The sequence below is a fragment of the Carassius auratus genome, chromosome 26, assembly GCF_003368295.1.
Source record: "Carassius auratus strain Wakin chromosome 26, ASM336829v1, whole genome shotgun sequence".
Lineage (NCBI taxonomy): Eukaryota > Metazoa > Chordata > Actinopteri > Cypriniformes > Cyprinidae > Carassius > Carassius auratus.
Window position 1 is genome coordinate 3,166,862 of NC_039268.1, and position 20,497 is coordinate 3,187,358.

The 20,497-nt window shown below is 35.4% G+C and overlaps 2 protein-coding genes across 3 annotated transcripts; both read left to right on the plus strand.

Moving 5' to 3' along the window:
- Window positions 1-724: 724 nt before the first annotated feature.
- LOC113044760 (U2 small nuclear ribonucleoprotein B''-like) lies at window positions 725-2,843 on the plus strand. Of its 2 annotated transcripts, none has more exons than XM_026204934.1 (7): window positions 725-813; window positions 1,010-1,099; window positions 1,207-1,379; window positions 1,620-1,751; window positions 1,903-1,944; window positions 2,042-2,130; window positions 2,372-2,843. In XM_026204934.1, the coding sequence occupies exons 2-7, from the start codon at window positions 1,036-1,038 to the stop codon at window positions 2,529-2,531; spliced, it is 660 nt and encodes a 219-aa protein (XP_026060719.1). In that variant the 5' UTR covers window positions 725-813; window positions 1,010-1,035; the 3' UTR covers window positions 2,532-2,843. The 2 variants fall into 2 exon arrangements, with proteins under 2 accessions (XP_026060719.1, XP_026060721.1); XM_026204936.1 differs by lacking the exon at window positions 725-813 and adding an exon at window positions 882-929.
- Window positions 2,844-9,117: 6,274 nt separating this feature from the next.
- LOC113044761 (prokineticin receptor 2-like) lies at window positions 9,118-15,167 on the plus strand. Its single transcript, XM_026204937.1, has 2 exons — window positions 9,118-9,581; window positions 14,195-15,167. The coding sequence occupies exons 1-2, from the start codon at window positions 9,118-9,120 to the stop codon at window positions 14,898-14,900; spliced, it is 1,170 nt and encodes a 389-aa protein (XP_026060722.1). The 3' UTR covers window positions 14,901-15,167.
- Window positions 15,168-20,497: the final 5,330 nt, after the last annotated feature.

Consider the following 20,497-nt stretch of genomic DNA (forward strand, 5'->3'; position numbering starts at 1 on the left):
CTGGACTATTGCAATGCCCTCTTGGAAAGTCTTCCAGTCATTTCTATCAAACCTTTACAATTAATCCAGAACAAGGCAGCAAGATACATTTTTAATGAGCCAAAAATAATACATGTCACACCTCTGTTTATCAATTTGCGCTGGCTTCCAATAGCTGCTCGCATAAAATTCAAGGCATTGATGTTTGCCTACAAAACTACCACTGGCTCTGCACCCATTTACCTAAATGTATTACTTCAGACTTATGTGCCCTCTAGAAGCTTGCGTTCTGCAAGTGAACGTCACTTTTACGGACTTTTAAATTAAATGTTCCCTCCTGGTGGAATGACCTCCCCAACTCAATCCGAGCAGCTGAGTCCTTAACCATCTTCAGGAATCGGCTTAAAACACATCTCTTCATCTTTATCTGACTCTCTAACTTTAGCATTCACTATTCTACACTATTCTATTCTAAAAATAAAATAAAAATAAAATCTAACTACCTTTCTAATTTTTTGTATTCTATTTTCTTTCATTTATTATACAATTATAAAAAAGATCACTAACACTAGCTTGCTCGATTCTTTTTCTATTCTGTTTTCTTTTTATTTATTATATTATTTAAAAGCCCTTGCTATGTGTACTGTGTTAAGCTAACTGAGATTGTTATAGCACGTATATATCATATCAGAATAGTTGACATATCTTAGCTGTATTTGTTAACCTCATGTTTCTATCTCTCCTCGGCATCAGGTGGCGCAACTGTTTCACAGCAATAAACCAAAGGAGGAAGAAGCACAGCAGCGGTTTCTGCTTGAACTCATCATCAGTGTGGTGAGTTTGTTTGAAGCGATTCATTCAGTTTTATCAGTGTTTAGTAAATTATTTCCACGTTTATGATTTAGAAAGCAGCACTCAGCGATATAAACAAGAGTCTGTACTGTATTAACGTGTGTTTTGTCACTGCGAGGTGTTCACTTTTACTGCTCACTGTATTCATTCTCTTATTGTGCCTCTCTCTGTATTTTAGTGTGGTTTTACCTGAGATTATTAATCATGGACATACGACCGAATCACACCATCTATTTAAACAATGTTAACGATAAGATCAAGAAAGAAGGTAAAGTCTTTCAGATGTTTGCTTCTTTTTTTCCCCCTCTCCCTTTGACTATATATAATGGATGATGTGTTTGTGAACCTTTTTATTTTTTCTTGCATCTTTTCTAGAGCTGAAGAGATCCCTGTACGCCTTATTCTCGCAGTTCGGCCAGATTCTGGACATTGTTGCGATGAAGACCATGAAGATGAGGGGTCAGGCGTTTGTTATCTTCAGAGAGCTCGCAGCAGCCACCAATGCACTCAGACAGCTTCAGGGCTTCCCTTTCTACAACAAACCCATGGTCAGGGCCACAGCTCGAGGGAACCACAAAACAACAGATTTCAGAAAATAATGAGTTCTGATTAAATCACTCAGGAAGAAGTTTATCTATAGTGTGAAAATGCCTATATTTAGTTCTTTCATCTGTGGTTCACTAAGGGTGTTTATCAGATGTTCTCATTCGTATTCTGTATGTTTACACTTTGCAGAGCTTTAGAAATGAACACATTTCTCAGTTGCTGACCTTAGCTTGTACTTGTAGCGAATCCAGTATGCAAAAACAGACTCCGATCTGATCTCTAAGATGAGAGGCACGTATGGAGATAAAGAAAAGAAGAAAGAGAAGAAAAAGAAAGCTCAGGAACAGGCTGCCAATGTCAGCAACAAACCAGCGGTGAGTTGAAATGCATGTTTGCAGAGGCACTGCAATTAGAAAATAATACTGACGACCTAGTTGTGGTGAAATCATGTACAATTAAAGAAAACCAGATGAACTGAGTAAATTTAGCTTAAAAGACGTTTTATTTTTTTTATTTTTTCTGCAGGGAGCTGTAAACGCACAACCGCCTCCACCTGCAACAGTCCAGGTACATCACACAAATACTGTACATGCTTATTTTGTGAAAAAAAAAAAAAAAAAAACATTTTGTGTACCCAATAATAAATGATTTTATATTGCTTTAGGTCCCTGATAACCCTCCAAATTATATTCTGTTCCTGAATAATCTCCCAGAAGAAACCAATGCAATGATGCTCTCCATGTTATTCAACCAGTGAGTTTTCAATATAGTAAACATTAGAAAAAAGTAAATGTTTTGGTAATAAGTGCAAAATGATTATCTATAACCTTTTTTTATGTAATGTTATAGTGATGTTTTTTTTTTGAATGCGGAGAATGTTAAAGTTTTATTAAACACTTTAAATCTACCCTTTTGATTTAAAATGCATAAAAATGTATAGATTTATATATCACCCCAGCTTTTTCAGAAAGATTGTCTTGTTTCATCTCCTCAGGTTTCCAGGGTTTAAAGAAGTGCGCCTGGTTCCTGGAAAGCATGACATTGCGTTTGTGGAGTTTGAGAGCGAGGCTCAAGCTGGAGTTGCGAAAGATGCGCTGCAGGGATTCAGAATCACAGCCACATGTGCCATGAAAATCACATATGCTAAAAAGTGACCTGGCTCACACTTACTGGACTGTAAATGAGGCTTTGATCAGTGGATCCTCACGTCTGATTTGTGTTTGTCTTCACAAACAATAATTTTTTTTTATACTTTAATTTATTTTTTACATGTTTGTTCAGTGACTGTTTAGTATTGTTTTTCCTTTTCTTTTTTTGGGGGGAGATTATTTGGTCACTGATGACTTTGTGATATTCCAGGATGGGTCTTTATTTTGTACTATGGACTAATAAATTTAGCATCTAAAATAAATGTCCCATATTTTTGACATTTTAGCTTTCTGCTTGACAGTTGATAGTTCCCAAAAATGATATGCAGCAGCATCACAACATTGACAGAAACACCTGTTACAGGGCATACACCATTCTGCATTTTCATTAAGTCTGTATCTAATGTGTTTTACATCGGTTTTGATATTTTAATTGCAAGAATATGCATTTTATTGTAGGAAAAGTATTGCAAAGCAGCAGAATTTTCACAGCAGATTAAATTGTTCATGATGAAAATAATAAAATATGGAAACAGCCAGACCCTTCTAGCAATGCCGCTAGCAATTTTTAACAAATCAACATTATTTAAATATCCATAAAATGAAGACGCCTTAAAATTACAAGGTATTGTATTGTGCCATCTCAGGCTATGTAATTTATTCTTTTATGACTATTTTTTCACCTCATGTTTTGGTATTTCTCTCAACGCTGTTACCAATCCAAGCATTATTACATACCATAGTTTAATTAGATGTTTCTGATACGTTTCGCATTTTATCCCCTCATTTAACTGGAATAGTTTCACATTTTATATATCATATATATATTTGTCATTCAGATGAGCAAGAACATCCTAATTTTGGAGGGTGACCACATGTAAATTAAGAAAAATATATTTGCACAAGAGAGACAATAAAAAGGCTTTGTCTAAAATAAAATATAGTTAAAGTTACTATGGAAAAAGCTGGAAGGCTGTATCAAAAATAATGTTTTACAATTTTTATGAATTTAATGACAGTAACAGGATTGATGTCATAGTCACAGGACTAAACCTAAATGTAAATCATGCCCATATGCCACTGAATGATATAGGCATTAGCTCAAATTTGCATCCAGGGTGACCTTTAAATAGGTTTGCATTTTACACAGACAATCTTTAAAATCAGGGTAACACTTAATCTATATCATCCCTGTTAACCACATTAAAAATAACTCTGAAAAGTTTGAGGGATGACTAACAGGGTTTTACTATTTAAAACTAATTTGCTAAGTTCTAGCTAATAGTGAAGTTCTCAAAAGCATGTTGTACACTTTGTAAGGATTTTACTTGTAGATACTGATTATATTAAATGTAATGAATTGTTTAAATTTGCATTTTAAAACTGGTATCAGATTTGAAGTGATTCTACAAATGTCAACAAATACTGTTGAACATAAATTATTGTACAAGGGTTTTTTGATAGATGAAGTTGCTCTTGTAATTTCACTCACATCCATAAACGCTTCTATTGTAATTTTACAGTGATAGCTCACACATATATATGTTGTGAGCGCGACTGCTGTGACTGCTGACGTATGATGCTGCTGAAGTGTTATCTTTGTTACTGGGTGCACCAGAAAACACATCAGCAGCGTTGTGAATGCACTCACAAACAGACCCGGAAGAGAAGAAAAATGCTGAATAAAGTCATCATTTTTTGTATTTTTAGACCAAAATGTATTTTCCATGCTTCAAAACATTCTACCTGACCCTCTGATGTCACATGAACCACTTTGATGATGTTTTTCTTACCTTTCTGGACATGGACAGTATAACGTACACACAGCTTCAATGGAGGGACTGAGAGCTCTCGGACTAAATCTAAAATATCTTAAACTGTGTTCTGAAGATGAACAGAGGTCTTACGGGTTTGGAACGACAAGAGGGTGAGTTATTAATGACATTATGGTCTGTCTAGGTGTTGCAGGATGTAATGCAGTCACATGTTGACTGCCTTTTCCAAAAGCCAAAGCCACTAAGGCAAGCCTGCAAACATTAACCAAAAAAGTATAACGTCTAATGCTAACGGAAAGGAGTCCATAGGCCGTTTTTCTTTTATGGATGTTAGTAGAGAAGAGGCTTCACTACACTGAATTAACAGCTTTTTTTTTTTTTAGAGGAAATTGCTAATTATTTAATAAATTGACAGCCTATAAATTAGTCTTCAACATGTTTTACACTGAGCAATACTTTTGGATTGAACTATTTTTAGAGTTTACATAGAAAATTTTTGTTTTATAAGAGAAGTCACTGACTTTTTGTGACAGCTGAGATTCAAATTACGGCACTTCCCATTCACTTCTATGGTATCCGTAAATGGCGACTGAGGGACAACTCTGGCTGAAATTCAATGACATTAAGGCTGTAATGTGATTGGCTATTAAGGCACACATGATCCAAGTTGACCGTTACACAGTTAATTTCTGCCATAGATGCCCTAGCAACCAAACAAAGCACCCTAACAACCATTCCCATTGTGTTCGGTTGACTATGTAAAATAGTTCTCACAGCAAGTCTTTTTATAAAGACAGTGATCTAATGGGGACAAGGTAATGAGAAGATACCAGCGACCGTCATCCCTGATTTACTCTCTAAATGAGTAGATTACTGATCTCTCGTCATCATGACAGCCCATTCATCTCTTTCTACGCCGCTCTGACATCATTTGGCCTCACACAATCTGTGAAGTAGCTCAAGCGTGCCGGACATCCAGACAGTGTGTTTGGGACGGATTGGGAGGCTACTGATGCTGCTCTCAGACGAGTTCACCAGGTCTCTCGTGAAGTTTAATAGAGGTACACAGCTGTCCATCATTAAAGCCTCACTGCTTCTTCACATTCTGTTATAATGAGCTTCTCTCATATTTCAACCCTTCACTCATTATATGTGAACATTATAATGGCCTGCTGCCTATTTGCATAGTCTCTTCAAGATCCCTGTTTGATATTCAGCTGCTTGTGGATTCAGTGCTGACTTTATGACTCACTTTTCCCAGGATGGTGTGTGTGTGTGAGTGATTTAGAGAAAGGGAAGGGTATTTTTGTCCATGTAGCAATCTACCATACTCTCCTATCAGAGCTGTAAATTTAGAGGATGTTCGGGAATGATTCTGTCAGGGAGTGAAGAATTGTGTGTGTGGATGATACTCTGTGTCTACATGTGAATAAATCTTCAATACGACACCTGTATTACTTTCTTCTTTGTCCAGATGGCTGGTCATCCATTTTTAGCACTCATCAAACAGAATCTCATCCTGTGAATGCCACGAATAGTCATATTTCAACCCTAAATTAAAAGAAAAAAGAAGATATATTTTGCATTAAGACAATGAAGCCATTGATGCTTGTTCACCTCCATCACATTTTGAATGTCTATAAAGGACATGCTTTCATTGTAACATTGTTTCCTGGACAATTAAAAACATGTTTCTATTCTGTAATGAGAAATATCTTTTTCCATTGCAGTAATGAGATTTTAATGGGGAAATGTGGGTTATGAAAGTAGGGTGACATACGATAATCTGAAAAAAGGTGACGGTCCTAGACTAGTCTTCAGTACCTTTAAACAAAATAACATATAAAATGTAATGAAATATTCTTCTGTTGTTCTTTATATTATTGGGTGAAATATGGACCAGGACATGATTTATTTGCCCAGTATAATTACCTGAAAAAATGCCTATGCAGTCTCAGGGTCAACTCCTGACCCTTTATCACATTGTCAGTTAAGATATTTATATCTGAGGTTGATCTAGATTGTTTCTCTCAAGGTTTTGCTGGTACCTGAAACAGAACGATATCAAAGAATCACACGAGTACAGAAATATGAACAAAACCAAAACTGAATGAATGAATCTCATGAATATCATGTTCACTTTTCAGTGAACCAAACAAGAGAACAAAAATAGCCTAAATTATAGGCTAAGCTTCCAAAATTAGAACATTTACATTACATTTACCTTTAGTAATATAGCAGACGCTTTTATTGAAAAGCAAAATGGCTTACAAATGCTAAATGACGTAGTATGAGGGTAAAATACTGTTTTTCCCGCCCTTTTCATGTTTAACTCTGGATTAATACAAACAGCCACTTGAGAACATTAATTTGGGGCTGTAGGGAACTTTTTGTTACTTTGCCTCATATCAAAAGAAGCCAATTTCATGTGATAAAATAGTATTTTATAATAAAACTGTGTTGTTACACAGCGATTAAAATTAAAAATATATAAACGACCGTTTACAGTTGCCTAGCAACGTAGTGAATTGGCGGGTCCTTTGACATTTTTCTATTCCGTGGTTCGTCCGGTTGTTGTTTACACCAGCGCTGGTTAAAGCTATCCATTTTATAACCATGGCCCAGATGTATAAACTGCTTACACAAGCCTTAAAAAATTGTCATCTATTTAGTTTTTTTTCTTCATGGCTAGTCAACGTTTTAGTCAGAGACAACAAGGTAGAATGACTCAGAAAAGTAAGACTGGCTACCTCTTGGCTAAATGCAAGTTGGTCGAATTAGCTCTTACTAGACAGTCTTAACGTAGTGGCTATTTGTATGCAACTTGCCCCATGTGTGCTCTGAGTACTTGAGGATTTATTAGCGTATGTTTAAAAAAAAAATGCGTTGAAACGGCGGAGGATGATTTGTGACCGCTAGAGGGCGCTGTTTCTTCATCAGAAGAGAGAACAGCATCGCTTCACTCCCAATCACAATCACATCCAGCAGAAGTTACAGGAGACACATCTGGAGACGCGCACGTCCTCACGCGGAGACACACACGAGTAAAACAATAGGAACAATTCTGTGAAGGTAGGATATTCATGACATTTTATTTCTGAAAAGAAAATGCAGTGGTTCAGTGTATTTTTTTTCTTAAATTTGCGCTTATTTTTGTTAAAGAAGAAGATTGAGTTGAATGTGTACAGCTAACAGCCTATAGAAAGTTTATTAGCATTTAAATCTCAGACAGTTGTTTGGTTCGTTTTAATGCAAATGAATCACAGTAGACAACTGACATAAATTCGTTTAAGAAGAGCAGTAAACATGAGGAGTTCATGAAGTGTATCTAAAGTATTCTTCTAAAATTGTCATTTTTCTCAGGCTCCTCTGTTTATGATCAGTTATTTTAATTCATGGCAAAGGAAAGAACCTATTCATTGCCATCAGAGTGAAAAGACTTAACCCACGCACAGATCCTGGTCAAAATGCTCATTTTAGAAGAACATTTTAAAGGACACTTCGCATGTTTAATGCTACACCACAGACTGAAATGTGTGCATTTCGTGTTTATTGTGCATGCTTTATTGTAAATAATTTAATATAGATAGATAGATAGATAGATAAATAGATAAATAGATAAAAGATATTGTGCTTTGTCTAATATTAAGTGTTTTGTCCCTTACTGATCAGTTTTAGTCTAATTTAATCTAACTAAAAAGCCATCCCTACATTTTTTCTTTATCCTAATCATCCCTTAATTTAATTATTTTTATAACTAGAATTTACATTTATGTTATAGAGGCTCAATGCAAGTCCAGTTGCCCTTTAGGTAAGGTTGGAAAAACGTTTTATAATTTAATAGCCTGAAAATATTTTTAATAGCAGCCTCTTACTGTTTCAACCACCCAACATCAAGTGAAGAGGAGACTGAAAACACCCCACACTTGTAAAAATAAAGGTTCTTTATTGGCATTGATGACTCCATGAAGAATCTTTCCAGTGCAAAAAAAGAGAAAGGTTATTCAAGGTTCTTCTAAAAAATTATTCAAACTAAGAAAAATATATATATTTAAAGAACTGCTGATTGAAAAATAATTTGGAACTAAAGTGGTTCTTTTCTATTGCATTGTTACAAAAATATCCTTTTGTAAGCTTTATTTAAGAGTATACAGGAAAAAAAGGGTTAAGTTTTAAGTAAATATGCACCAAAATTTGAGCATTATCATAAATCCATCCCTAATGTGGCCATCTGTGAGCTTTTTGCTCTCCAAATTCTAACCGATTTGTCACACATCTTTCAGTAAGCATCACAGTTTGACTGAGTTGTGAATGATTTCACCCATTAAAAGCATAGTTTACTCCAAAGTGAATATTTTGTTGTCATCTATTCACCCGCATGTCAACCCGATCCCATATAATTTTCTTTCTTCCATTAGGAACCAAAATGAGATGTTAGCCAGAACGTCTGAGCTCTTGTTGTCTATAAGAGTGCAAAGGGTTTTTTAAACTGTCAAACTTCACTGAAATATTGCCATCGAAGAACAATTTTGGGTTTCCTTTTTTCTTAGGCTAAAGAATATTTTAACAATCTAAAGAACCTTTTTCCACTAAAAATTACCTTTTTTTTTGAAGTGAAAATATTCCATCAAGGTTCTTAATGGAATCATCCCCAATAAAGAATGTTTATATTAAAGAGTGTACAATAACACCAGTCCTACAATAAATGTCCTTTAAATGTATGTTGAGGGCACGTATTTTCTTAATTTTGCAGCCAGCAACAAATAGACAAGAATATGAAAGATCCTGGCTCTCTGTCAGAACAGTAAAAAGAGACGATGGGAGAAGACAACAGGAGCACCTCCACCGGGACATGGACTCTCATCCCCCCATCGGGGAGCCCCCAGGACCTCATGGCCAATTACGACATCCCTCTGGATTACGAGGTTCCAGTGGACGAGATCCCAGACACGACTCAGGGACGAGCATTCTTCGTGGCTACAATCGTTATCGCGGTGGTCCTGGTCTGCATCATGCTGGTCTGCGGCGTTGGGAATTGCCTCTTTATAGCCTCATTGGCACGCTATAAAAAACTAAGGAATCTCACTAATTTACTCATCGCCAACTTGGCAATATCAGACATCCTGGTGGCCACTGTGTGCTGTCCCTTTCTGGTGGATTATTACGTGGTCAAGCAACTGTCATGGGATCATGGGATTGTGCTTTGCGTCTCCATTAACTACCTTAGGACTGTGTCTCTCTACGTGTCCACCAATGCCCTGCTAGCCATCGCGGTGGATAGGTGAGCGTTTGTCTCTCTGAGCTCATGCAGCATAGTGTTAAATGTTGTATGGTCGGGATGTGACATGGTAAATTTGTTTTGATCATAAGGAAAAAAGCTTGTGGGACAAAATCTCCATTTGTTGCAGCTGCATAAGAAGGCCAAAATACACAGAAGAAGCATCATTACACATTTAAAGCAACAAAATGAAGAACTAATGAAGTGCATTAAGTTTTAAAAGGTTTCTGTCTTCATGAGAAAGTCTCACTTTCTGTGAATAGTGCACAAATAGGGTTTGAAATCTTAGTCTTGTTTCATTTAATTTGAAAGAAACTCAATTCACCTTGAAATTGACAGTAAAAGTGAAATCCCTAATAATCAAAGAATTATGAAAAAACTGGCTACATTTAAACAATACTTATTGTTGTATTTTCCTGTCAAAATAACGGCGTTCCTATGGAAGTCTTCAGCTTTTAAGAACCAGCCGGGTTTTCCGGTAGTGAGTGGAGTTAATGTGCAAACAGCAATCTCATTGGCTGATGCTCACCTATTATCATCCCTGTTTTGATTTCAGCAAATCAGTTCAAGTGAACACACAAAACCTGATTAATATTCATGAATCCAGCAGCTCATTAATCTTTAGTAACCCTTTGTGTTTTTTATAGTTCTTATTGTTAGAATTTGTATCATTATTATCCTATCAGTATTTTTGTTAGTTTTTTCCCCAAAAATTATTTTGCCAGAAACATCGAATGACATAAAAAACAACCACCTCTCAAGTTAAAATGTTCAGTTAAAATGACTAATATGCATTGAAACATGGTTATCAGATTTACTTCTAATTACTTAAGTTATATTAAATAATACTTGATTATTACAAAGCTTGACTTTGAATGAATGATGTTAAAAGTGTACTGATGTTAAAACTATACAAATATTTGATATATATATATATATATATCAGTCTGGTGAGTAAACTAAAATATTTACTAACCAATGGTGATTCAATTGCCACGGTGTCCGTAGAGGGTTGGTTATGCAGTTTTTAACTTACATTTCCCATAGATTACTTTAAAAAGTACCCTTAACTTTGGAAACAGGGTCGTCTAGTTGAGTTAATTGTATGTTGGATAGTGGCTTTGCTCTGTAAGGTTGTACCGTATTCATGGAAAGTGCGACGTGAGTTTAGAAACTGCTCAAGTTGTGCATTTTTTTCAAAAACCTAAATCACTTAAACATGCACAAAATCATATTTACGACTTCCAATCATACAAGTAGGAACTTCTCAGAAGCACATGAAAGCAGGATTAGAGACTTCATTTCAGATTTAGGAGACACTAAAATTTGGATTAGGTGCTTTTCTGAGGTGCCTGCTTGTGAGGAATTGCACGGCACTTGCATCACGTTTGGCCAATCCCTGAGGCTAAGCTAGCTATTTAGCATGTCAATATTTGAATGGCCAGGGAGAACATGCTGTATTTAGCCTTCAGCAACAGCCTTAGATATCAGCTGACGGATCATGTCATAAAATTAGCATCTGGCACAGTACATCCAATAGTCTCAGCACTTCTAAAGATCTTAAAGTGAACCCATTAGTCAGTCCTTGCTGCAGTTTGGGGTTCTTCTTAATCGATTCTCAAGCACATTTGAGCAAATCATTTCACAAATGTTCACTTAAAAAATAAAATAATACCTAATGAACTGCTTACTTGGAGTCTACTATCACAACTACATTTTAAGACAGCATCCTACCTGAAATTAAGCCTTGGAAGTTTAATTTATTGCTACAGATTTTCATATTAGCATATAACTAAGCTAATAAATTGTACTCTGATAAGCATTAAAACACACTTAGCTAAAAATAGTACTAAAATATACAGAACTATTTTAATATTTTTCATAATATTATTATTTATGGATATATTAGATTTTTTGTACTGAGCTCATTGCAATGTATTATAGGATTATGTTCTCTATATAATGCAGCATTTGTCCAAAATAATTGTGGACTTCTTACACTCTTAAAAATAAAGGCTCTTTATTGCCATTAATGGTTCCATGAAGAACCTTTACCCTTAATGGAAACTTTCCATTGCACAAAAACTTCTTTAGTGAAAAAAAAAGTTATTAAAATGTTCTTTGCACTAAGAAAAACAAAATGGTCCTGTTCATTGAAAAGTTCGTTAGGGATCCAAGAAGCCTTCTTCAATGGCATCGCTGCAACCCCCCCCCCCCCCCAGAAACCTTTACATATATGATGCCTTAAAATGTTCCCTGACTAGGTTTTGGAAAAGAGCCGCTCTTTTCTTACAATGCCATTCATGAAATCATCCAACCTGTTACTCCTGGCATGCTGTTTCCCATGAACCGCCAAGCAGCACATCCGATGCATATTAATAGTAACTTTAATAAAGTAAAAAAACTTCCCATGCATCACAGTAACCGCATGTATTTGGGGTGAACAAATGAACAAAAGTACATTCTGTTCACTCCTGCTGATCTAGAACGTTCCTCATTGAGCCAGTAAAGATTGCAAAGGTTTCCTTTGAGAAGAACAGAATTCTTTGGAATTTAAGTACATCGGAATTTCAAGTAACATGTTGTTATATTATTAAATTAAGTTTATATTTACCAGTAATAAATTTAGAATTATTACCATCAGTGGTGTAGAATTATTAGCATCAGTGAGACAGTGAGATTTCAGCCCATGAGAGAGAACAGGAAAAGCCCTGGGCAAAAATGTGCTCTTAATAAAAAGGGACAGAGTTTAAATGGGTAGAAATAGTGCTGTACCTTTCATTTAGAGAACAAGTGATGGAGGAGCCTGTTATTCGCCATGAATGTCAAAAGGTTATGAAATATCTCATTAAGAAGGGAAGCAGTGATCAGATCAGACAGAGAGATCAGAGAGTCAGTGCGTGTTAATAGACTGCAGCCAGACCCATAATCCTGATTCATTCTCTAAATCTCGGTTGTTCTGAGGATTGTTTGATGTTTGATAAATACTAATACAAATCTACCACAGACCATCCACACACCAAGCACCAGATGCATTCCAAATGCTCACAGTTTCCTAAAGCAGATTCAAACCCAGACCCAGTCCAAAAGCTACAACTCAAAATTTAAAGAGAGTTGGCTACAGGAAGTTTGAATTGGAATTAAAGGAAGTGGAATTTTCAAATGTATTTGAGCCATTCATTCATTTGATTTGTTCAAATGGCTGATCATTCAGGAATGAACTAAATGGCTCTGTTAATAAATTTGTCCTTTAAATCAATGATCCATACAATTCGTTCAAAACACGAATTCACTGAGAAACTAAATGCTGCTGTGTTGCTCTTAGATGCTCTTAGAATCACACCTAAACTTTGGGATATTCGGGACAAAATCAGTGGGGTCGGGCCACTGTGTTAACTGCATTAAAATATTTGAATTACATTATTTTTTCATAACTAATTAATTAATTTAACACTTTAAAAATGCAAGCCCTTGTATATATATATATATATATATATATATATATATATATATATATATATATATATATATATTTAAATGAGTACTATAGGAGTAATCTTAGACAGATTTGTTTGTTCTTCTATAAACTTAATATCAAAACTTCTTCAATTCAAGTGAAAATCAGTCAAAATTTTGTTTTGATGAACACTGCTTTTCTAGCTAAACAGTACACTTAGTCATCAGTCATCGAAAATATCTGAATTTCATTTCCTTTTAATGAACTTAAATTGAAATGTAATTCAATTAAATCTGAATCTGAAATCAAAATGTTTAAAAACCCACAAAAGACTTTAAACATTAGAACATATATATTTAAAAATAAATCAATAAATAACAAAATACATTTACCTTAGAAGCCACACTGAAAAAAATATAAACACTTGTTTGTAGAGATAGGTAGATTTCATCTTGCTGCAAGACGAAATACACTCATACTATAACAAGTAAAAAAAGTGAGGATTTTTTCCCCACTGCAGTAACACAAAATACATCTGTCTTGGTAACGTTGCTTTTCAAGTAGAGTTACCTTGTTTCATTTATTTTTATTTTTATTTTGTAATCTGATGTGGCAACACATGTTTTTCTTTAAAGTCTGCATGAAACAGATGTTGTTTCCGACTTTATTTCAGTATGGTTACTGTATTTCCAGCTTAAACAGCGCAACACAACAAATCCCCGACAGTAAACTGCTGCCTCATTATATTTATGATGTACTGACACAAAGTTAAAATGATTTGCAAGGGTCGCCTTGCCACGTCCTGACAGACTTTTGCGGTTGCAGTGCAACACAGTGGAAACTCAGTGTAACTCGCAGCAATTTAACAGCTGCAGGGGCATGGTTAAGGATATGTTTGCCATAGCCATCAAACTGATGTCATCAGAGAAGGAATCACATTCCAGAGCAGAAGCAAATGATCTGATTTTGATTAAACCAAAACAAAAACAAAAATTCAGGGGATTAACAGATTAATTGTTCACCAATATGCGCTAACAAAATAAATATAGCAAATTTTGAATTCATGCAAACTTTAAATTAGTTTTGCACTGAGGGGGTAAATGTTATTTATTTTGTGACAATCAACTGAGCAGTTTTCATTGTTTTCTATGTTCAACAGGTACATGGCTATCGTTCATCCCCTGAAGCCCCGTATGAAGTATCAGACAGCGTACTGGATCATTTTCGGAGTTTGGATAATCCCAGTCCTCATTTCGGTGCCGTCGGCCTACTTCGCTACAGAGCACGAGTACCCGCACAGCACGCTCGGCCACGACAGAAAGATCTTCTGCGCTCAGATCTGGTCTGCAGACCAACAGCTCATGTATCGCTCCTACTTCCTCTTCATCTTCATCGTGGAGTTCCTGGGGCCCGTGGTGACCATGTCGGTCTGTTACGCGCAGATCTCCAGGGAGCTGTGGTTCAAGAACGTCCCGGGATTTCCGACGAAGCAGCTGCGTAAACGGCTACGACAGCGGCGCAGGACGGTGGTGGCACTGATTGCGGTTCTGGCGGCGTATGTGATGTGCTGGGCGCCATATTATAGTTTCACGCTGCTGCGGGATTTCTACCCAGCGCTAATCACACGCGGCCGTAACTCACTGGTCGTTTTCTACATCATCGAGTGCATCGCGATGAGCAACGGGGTCATTAACACTCTGTGTTTTGTGAGCGTTAGGAACAATGCCACGAAGTGCTTTAGAGTCGTCAAAATTGCTCACTGGCGCTCGCTAACGAGGGTGATCGCTGGAAAGATGGCGGAAGACGACATTAGGACTTCATCCTTAAGAGTGACAGAGGATGTGGAATGTACACGAATAAAGTGAAATGATGGAGAAATAAACTAAAAGGTGATACAAGGCCTCAACAATGCCATCATGTGGGTCAAGAAATGTCCGTAAATTTGGAAGGATCCACAGAGACATGAAAACATTTCTTACGGGAACAGATAAATTAAGAAAGACTTGTTTTGGAAGGTAAAACAACATGATAGACCGGTGATATGGTTTTGCCAAGAGTTGTGATATAAACAAAATTTAACTGATGAGAGACTGGTTTGTGTAAATGCTCCCAGATTAATATATTAATGTTAAATCCACTACAGGAATAATTTCCCAATTCTTAAAGAAAAACATTGCCTCAAAGACCTCCTGACATCAACGTGCATTTTCAGTGATCAGTGTAGATTTGCTGAAGGTGACAAACCAGAAATACATCATTGCTGATCAAAACCCTGACTTCATTGATTTTTATAAAAGTGCCAGACAAAATATTAAATTCATAAGTCCTATTCAGATGAATGTTCAAAAAAGGGGCTGTTCCTACATTTTTGTCAGTAAAATGCTAACTTGTATTCCTTTTCACAAAAATTGTAAAAGCAAATTATCCGATAATAAAGACTTTTTGTGCAGTTTCTTGCTCAATACATGTTATGACCTCAAAACACTTTTACCGTAGTGCATGACTTGTAAACTAAATACATTTTGATGTTTGAATCACATAACCAGCTCCATATATATGGCTTTTCTGATGTAGTAAACTTGCTCGGTAGCGCACCTGGTAATTGCATTTGCCATGTGTCGCACTCAGGTAAAATACTTGTGAAACAATTCACAATAAAAGAGCTAAAACACTAATAGAACCATCCTGAAATGACTTGGTTTCTTGAGCATATCCTTTTTTTTCTCTCGTGTGCTTTTGTTAACACCATCATTTAAGTTTAGTTAAGTTAACTTTTAGTGCCACCAAGTTAATTTAATTTCTGAAGGGCCACAATTTAAGGAACAGTATAATAAAATATTGACAGATTCACATTTGTTGCAGATCCCTTATGAAACAAAAATATATTGCAGTATATTGGAAAATATCATGTAATATATTAGGCATATATTCGTATATATATTTATTTTTTCCAATATATTTCAATATATTGAAAGCGGCAATCATTTGTATATTTTGCAATATATTATATAATATATGTATCATCAATATATTATTAAATGTATTCAAACATAAAATATTAGAAAACAAAAAGGGAAAATAATATATTACAATACATAACAATATATTTTAAGAAATATATTGGTAAATATATTTTCCTTTCGTAAGGGATCAAACTCAACACATTGTTAGCACCTCTTATTGGATCACTTTGAATGTTTCACAAAAAGTGCAAGAACTAATGTAATAATTTTACACAGATCAGTGCCACATTTATGTTTTTCCAGTGAGTCTGGGTTACTAATATTAGTCTCCTTCATATCGTGTCACTTGCCTGTTCAATAGCAAGCTTTACAAAAAGCATTTGTAATACAAATAAACAGTTTGCAGTTGTAACAAAACAAAAAAAAATGATTAACCTTCCTTGTATGTTAGGTTAATTCGGTACATTGAAGAGTTAAAAATTCATTCAAGCATGAAAAAAGTTTTTTTTTTTTTTTTTTTTTTGAAAGTGCATTGGTTCTGTTTAGAGTCCCATTGTATCAAAACATGATTAAATGCAATTAACTTTCACATTTTGTTTTCTGTTTATTTTACATACAATTGTCAATTAAGGTTAATTTCTTTCTATTTTTAAAATTGACCCAAAACAAAGATGCAGTAACAATAGTGAACACTCACATCTGGAGTCAGTCTGGAAAAACAGTCTGGATGCAACCGCAACCAAGTTAAAGCTACTATAAAATCTGCCTACTGCGTTTTCACTTGACCTGAGGAACATTTGAAAAAGAAAACACTGAAGAGTAAATCCGAGGTAAATTAAAAACTGCAATTGTTATTATTCTTGGATTTTAAAAATAAACGAACAGTAAAATGAATATAAAAGGGGGAATTTTTTCCTTGTATTTAATCTATAAGCACACTTTGGTAAAAGATGCAGTTCGTTGCCAAATCGATAAAAAGATTGTTTCCGTACATTGGCATCAAAAGTTTAATGAACTGCTTGATAAGCGACTTTCCGTGCGTGGGGACCATGGGTCCCCTCACACATCGTGAATTAGGGATTATCATAGTGTGCCTGAATCTGAAAAACACATCGTTCTGTTCTCCTTTAACTGCCTACGTAGGCTGCATTTTGAGACACTGTTACATCCAAGCTCTATAAAAAATAAATTCAAGATGGTGGGTGAGGTGGGAAAAATAACTATCACTGACTAATTAAAATTAACTATAAAAATGGACTGGGAATGGCAAACTCTTTGGAAATCAAAGTCGTCATTTAGCATTATTTGTGGAGAGGGTTCAAAATCAACCCACATTTTTAATTTTTTTTTGCAAAAGTTTTAAAAAGTGAACTTTGTATTTATGAGATTTATAACTGTTAATTATTTTTAACTTAGTGCTAGACTGGATACTCAAATTAGTTTAACCTTTCTAATATACTGACAACCAAATTTAAAATACTTAAGAAAAATCCACATGATGAATTCTACAGTTTGTGTGTGTGTGTGACTTCCCTGATGTGTGCACACAAAAATTCACTAAATTGTTGTTTTTGTCCATTTCCCATTCATTTCTTATGGTCGGTCATTTCTTGACTGAAGACCAAGAGTGTGACTATTTTTTTTAATGACCACTTGTTCGAATCATGGCCTCAATTTTATATATAAAAAAAACAACAACAACAATTGTGTTCACATTCCAAGTGCCATAAAAGTCAGAGCAGCAACTCCTAAAAAATTGCTTATCTAGAGATAGTTTTATGAATTGCTGGCACTTGTAAAGAACTATTGTAAAGAACTGTAAGAATTTACAATGTTTTCCTGCCAGCTGGCACTGAGAGTGACTGACACTTAATGGTTAATGAGTAAATATATGTGGGAAAAAAAATGTATACATAAAAATAAAATAAAATAATAAAAGAAAAAGATCCTTACTTTCTATTTTTTCTATGCGAGTTCATAAAATTAATTTGCAAGTTTCGTAATTGGCAGTTGGCATTAGAAGTTATAGCCTATTTAAGAAAATGGTAAAGTATGCCTTTTCGAAGCTGCTGTATATAAAAACACAAGGAGGCTGAATTTGCATACTTAGCTGAAGCTTAGGCATTCATTACTTTCTCTCAAATTAATTCATTTTTGCACCCTCTCTGGACTGTTAACCCCCCCCGCACCCCCCCCCCCCCCCCCCCCATCACCCCTAACAAACACAACTTAACTATACAATTTAGACCAGTTTTTTGGGCACCTATGAAATCATTAAAATAAACTGTGTGTTGCATATCTCAAACTTAATTCTTTCATGGTTTAAACAAGGTTTCTGGATGTTCCAAGTTCAACTTTCAAAAGGTATTTATTTGTGGCTCAAACTGTGAACAGTCACATGCATCACCCAGTGCTCCCTATCCAAGATAAACCTTGGCCCAAGAAAGACCCCAGTCAGCCAAGATTTTTTTAATAAAATAAGCTGTTTAAAACACAATATTAAATGTCCCTATTGTCTAAATCAGCAGTTCTCTGGCTTTGCTTCAGGACACTGATTCTACATTTGACCTAATATGCAACTCAGCACAGCAACAAAGTTAATCATTGTGCAAAAAAAAAAATTTAATTGATATGAAAAGATAAATAATAAAATCCTTAAAATAACACAATATATTTAAACTATAATGAGTATTTTCCTTACCTTTAAAAATGTGAATACATTAATTTTGATATCCTAAACCAACTACATACGGCTATATATTTTTTCCCCTTAAATGTCTGTGACCCAATTCGTTTTTAAATGAATAGTTTTGTTTAACAATTTAAGGGAAAACACACTTTTTGGACTCATTTTTGAGTGTGCATTGCAGATATTCTTATATAACATGCTTATACTCAAACACAATATTCCATCTCACAGCACACGACTAGATTAAGAGGAAATGTGTGGAACAGCATGTGGAAACAAATGGTTCTGAACTGTTTATCTTTGGTTTTGAGAGTGGACACACGGCTGCTCTCTGTTCATTTTCTCTCCTGTCCAGGACAAATAGTGCGCCTGCAGGGATTAAGGTAAGCCAAAAAAGCCACGAGACATCACATTCATCTCGTGGAAATTTAAAAAAACTGACACCTACCAAAAAAATAAAAAAAGTCATTGTGACTATGCTGCCAGATGGGAGGTCAGGAATGAGCCTGTGTTGGTAGCATGTTGTGATTTCCCATCTCTTAGAGATCATCTTTAAATCCTGAAGAGAATCTGGGTGAAACTCAGGATGGGTTTGATTTAATCTGATTCACTACAGTCAGGCCACTAATGGCATGAATTAAAACTGTCTGATGAACGTGAGACAGATTATGAAGCCAAAACAATGGTGCATATCATCTTCTCTTGAGAGATAAGAATCAGAAAATATAGTATCTGTATTTGGGAACTAAAGTTGTACTAAGTATTCTGGAACTACAAATAATATAAAAAGCATTCTTTCTCCCTTTTAAAAAAGAATATGCATATTTAATCTGCAATCACAGGTCAACTATGCATGAGTATGTTTAAATTATTTGCATGTAGCATTTTCCCCCATTATCTGCAACGCATTGTTTTCTTTTTGGAATATAAATATTTTTTGCTAAAGCATTTATATCAGTAATAAACAAATGCTCACACATAGGAGTCATACAAATTAGTGTGTAAAATGCACATGAGACTTGATCACTCCTACCTTCTGGAATAAATGTACATTTGGAGCAGTGTTGGCATGGAACGGATGATTGCAGAAAGACTAAACGTCTGGTTCATTTCATGAGCAAGTGCAACTGTAAGCAACTGCCATAACATATCCTCCCTCACACAGTGTTTATTATATCTCAGATAACAGAAAGAAAATCTCTCTTCAGCTGAATAAAAAGAATGGGAAATATTGCCATGGACACAGTTGGGAGGGCAACTGGCACTGATCAGGACCATCGCCCTGAGAAAGAATCTCAATTCGAGTCAGACCGAGCTCCTTTAGATTGATGGAAGAACAGCCTGATGTTCAAACCTCCACGAGCGCAGCAGCTGATGAAGCATTACAGAGCATCAGGACTCAGACAAGTCAACTAGTTGATCGTAATTGGTGTTTTTTTAGCTTTCATTTTTTAAAAGCTGTCCGGTCACATTCTGTTCTCGCTGTTTTTGAACTCAAGATGTTTTATGTAAAACAAGGCAGAGAAAGTCTTAAAGGGTAAGTTCATCCAAAAATTAAAATTAGACCGTTTTTTTTTACCCTTGAAGCATCCGAGGTGTATATGACTCTATTCTTTCAGACGAATCCAGTCGGAGTTATATAAAATGTATATATTTCCTGATAATTTCATCCGACATGTTCATGTCTTCTTTCTTCAGTTGAAAAGTAACTAATGTTTTTGAGGAAAACATTCCAGTATTTTTCTCCATTTAGTGGTCTTCATTTGTGGCCAATGGGTTGCAGTTCCAAAGGGCTCTACACGAAGAATAA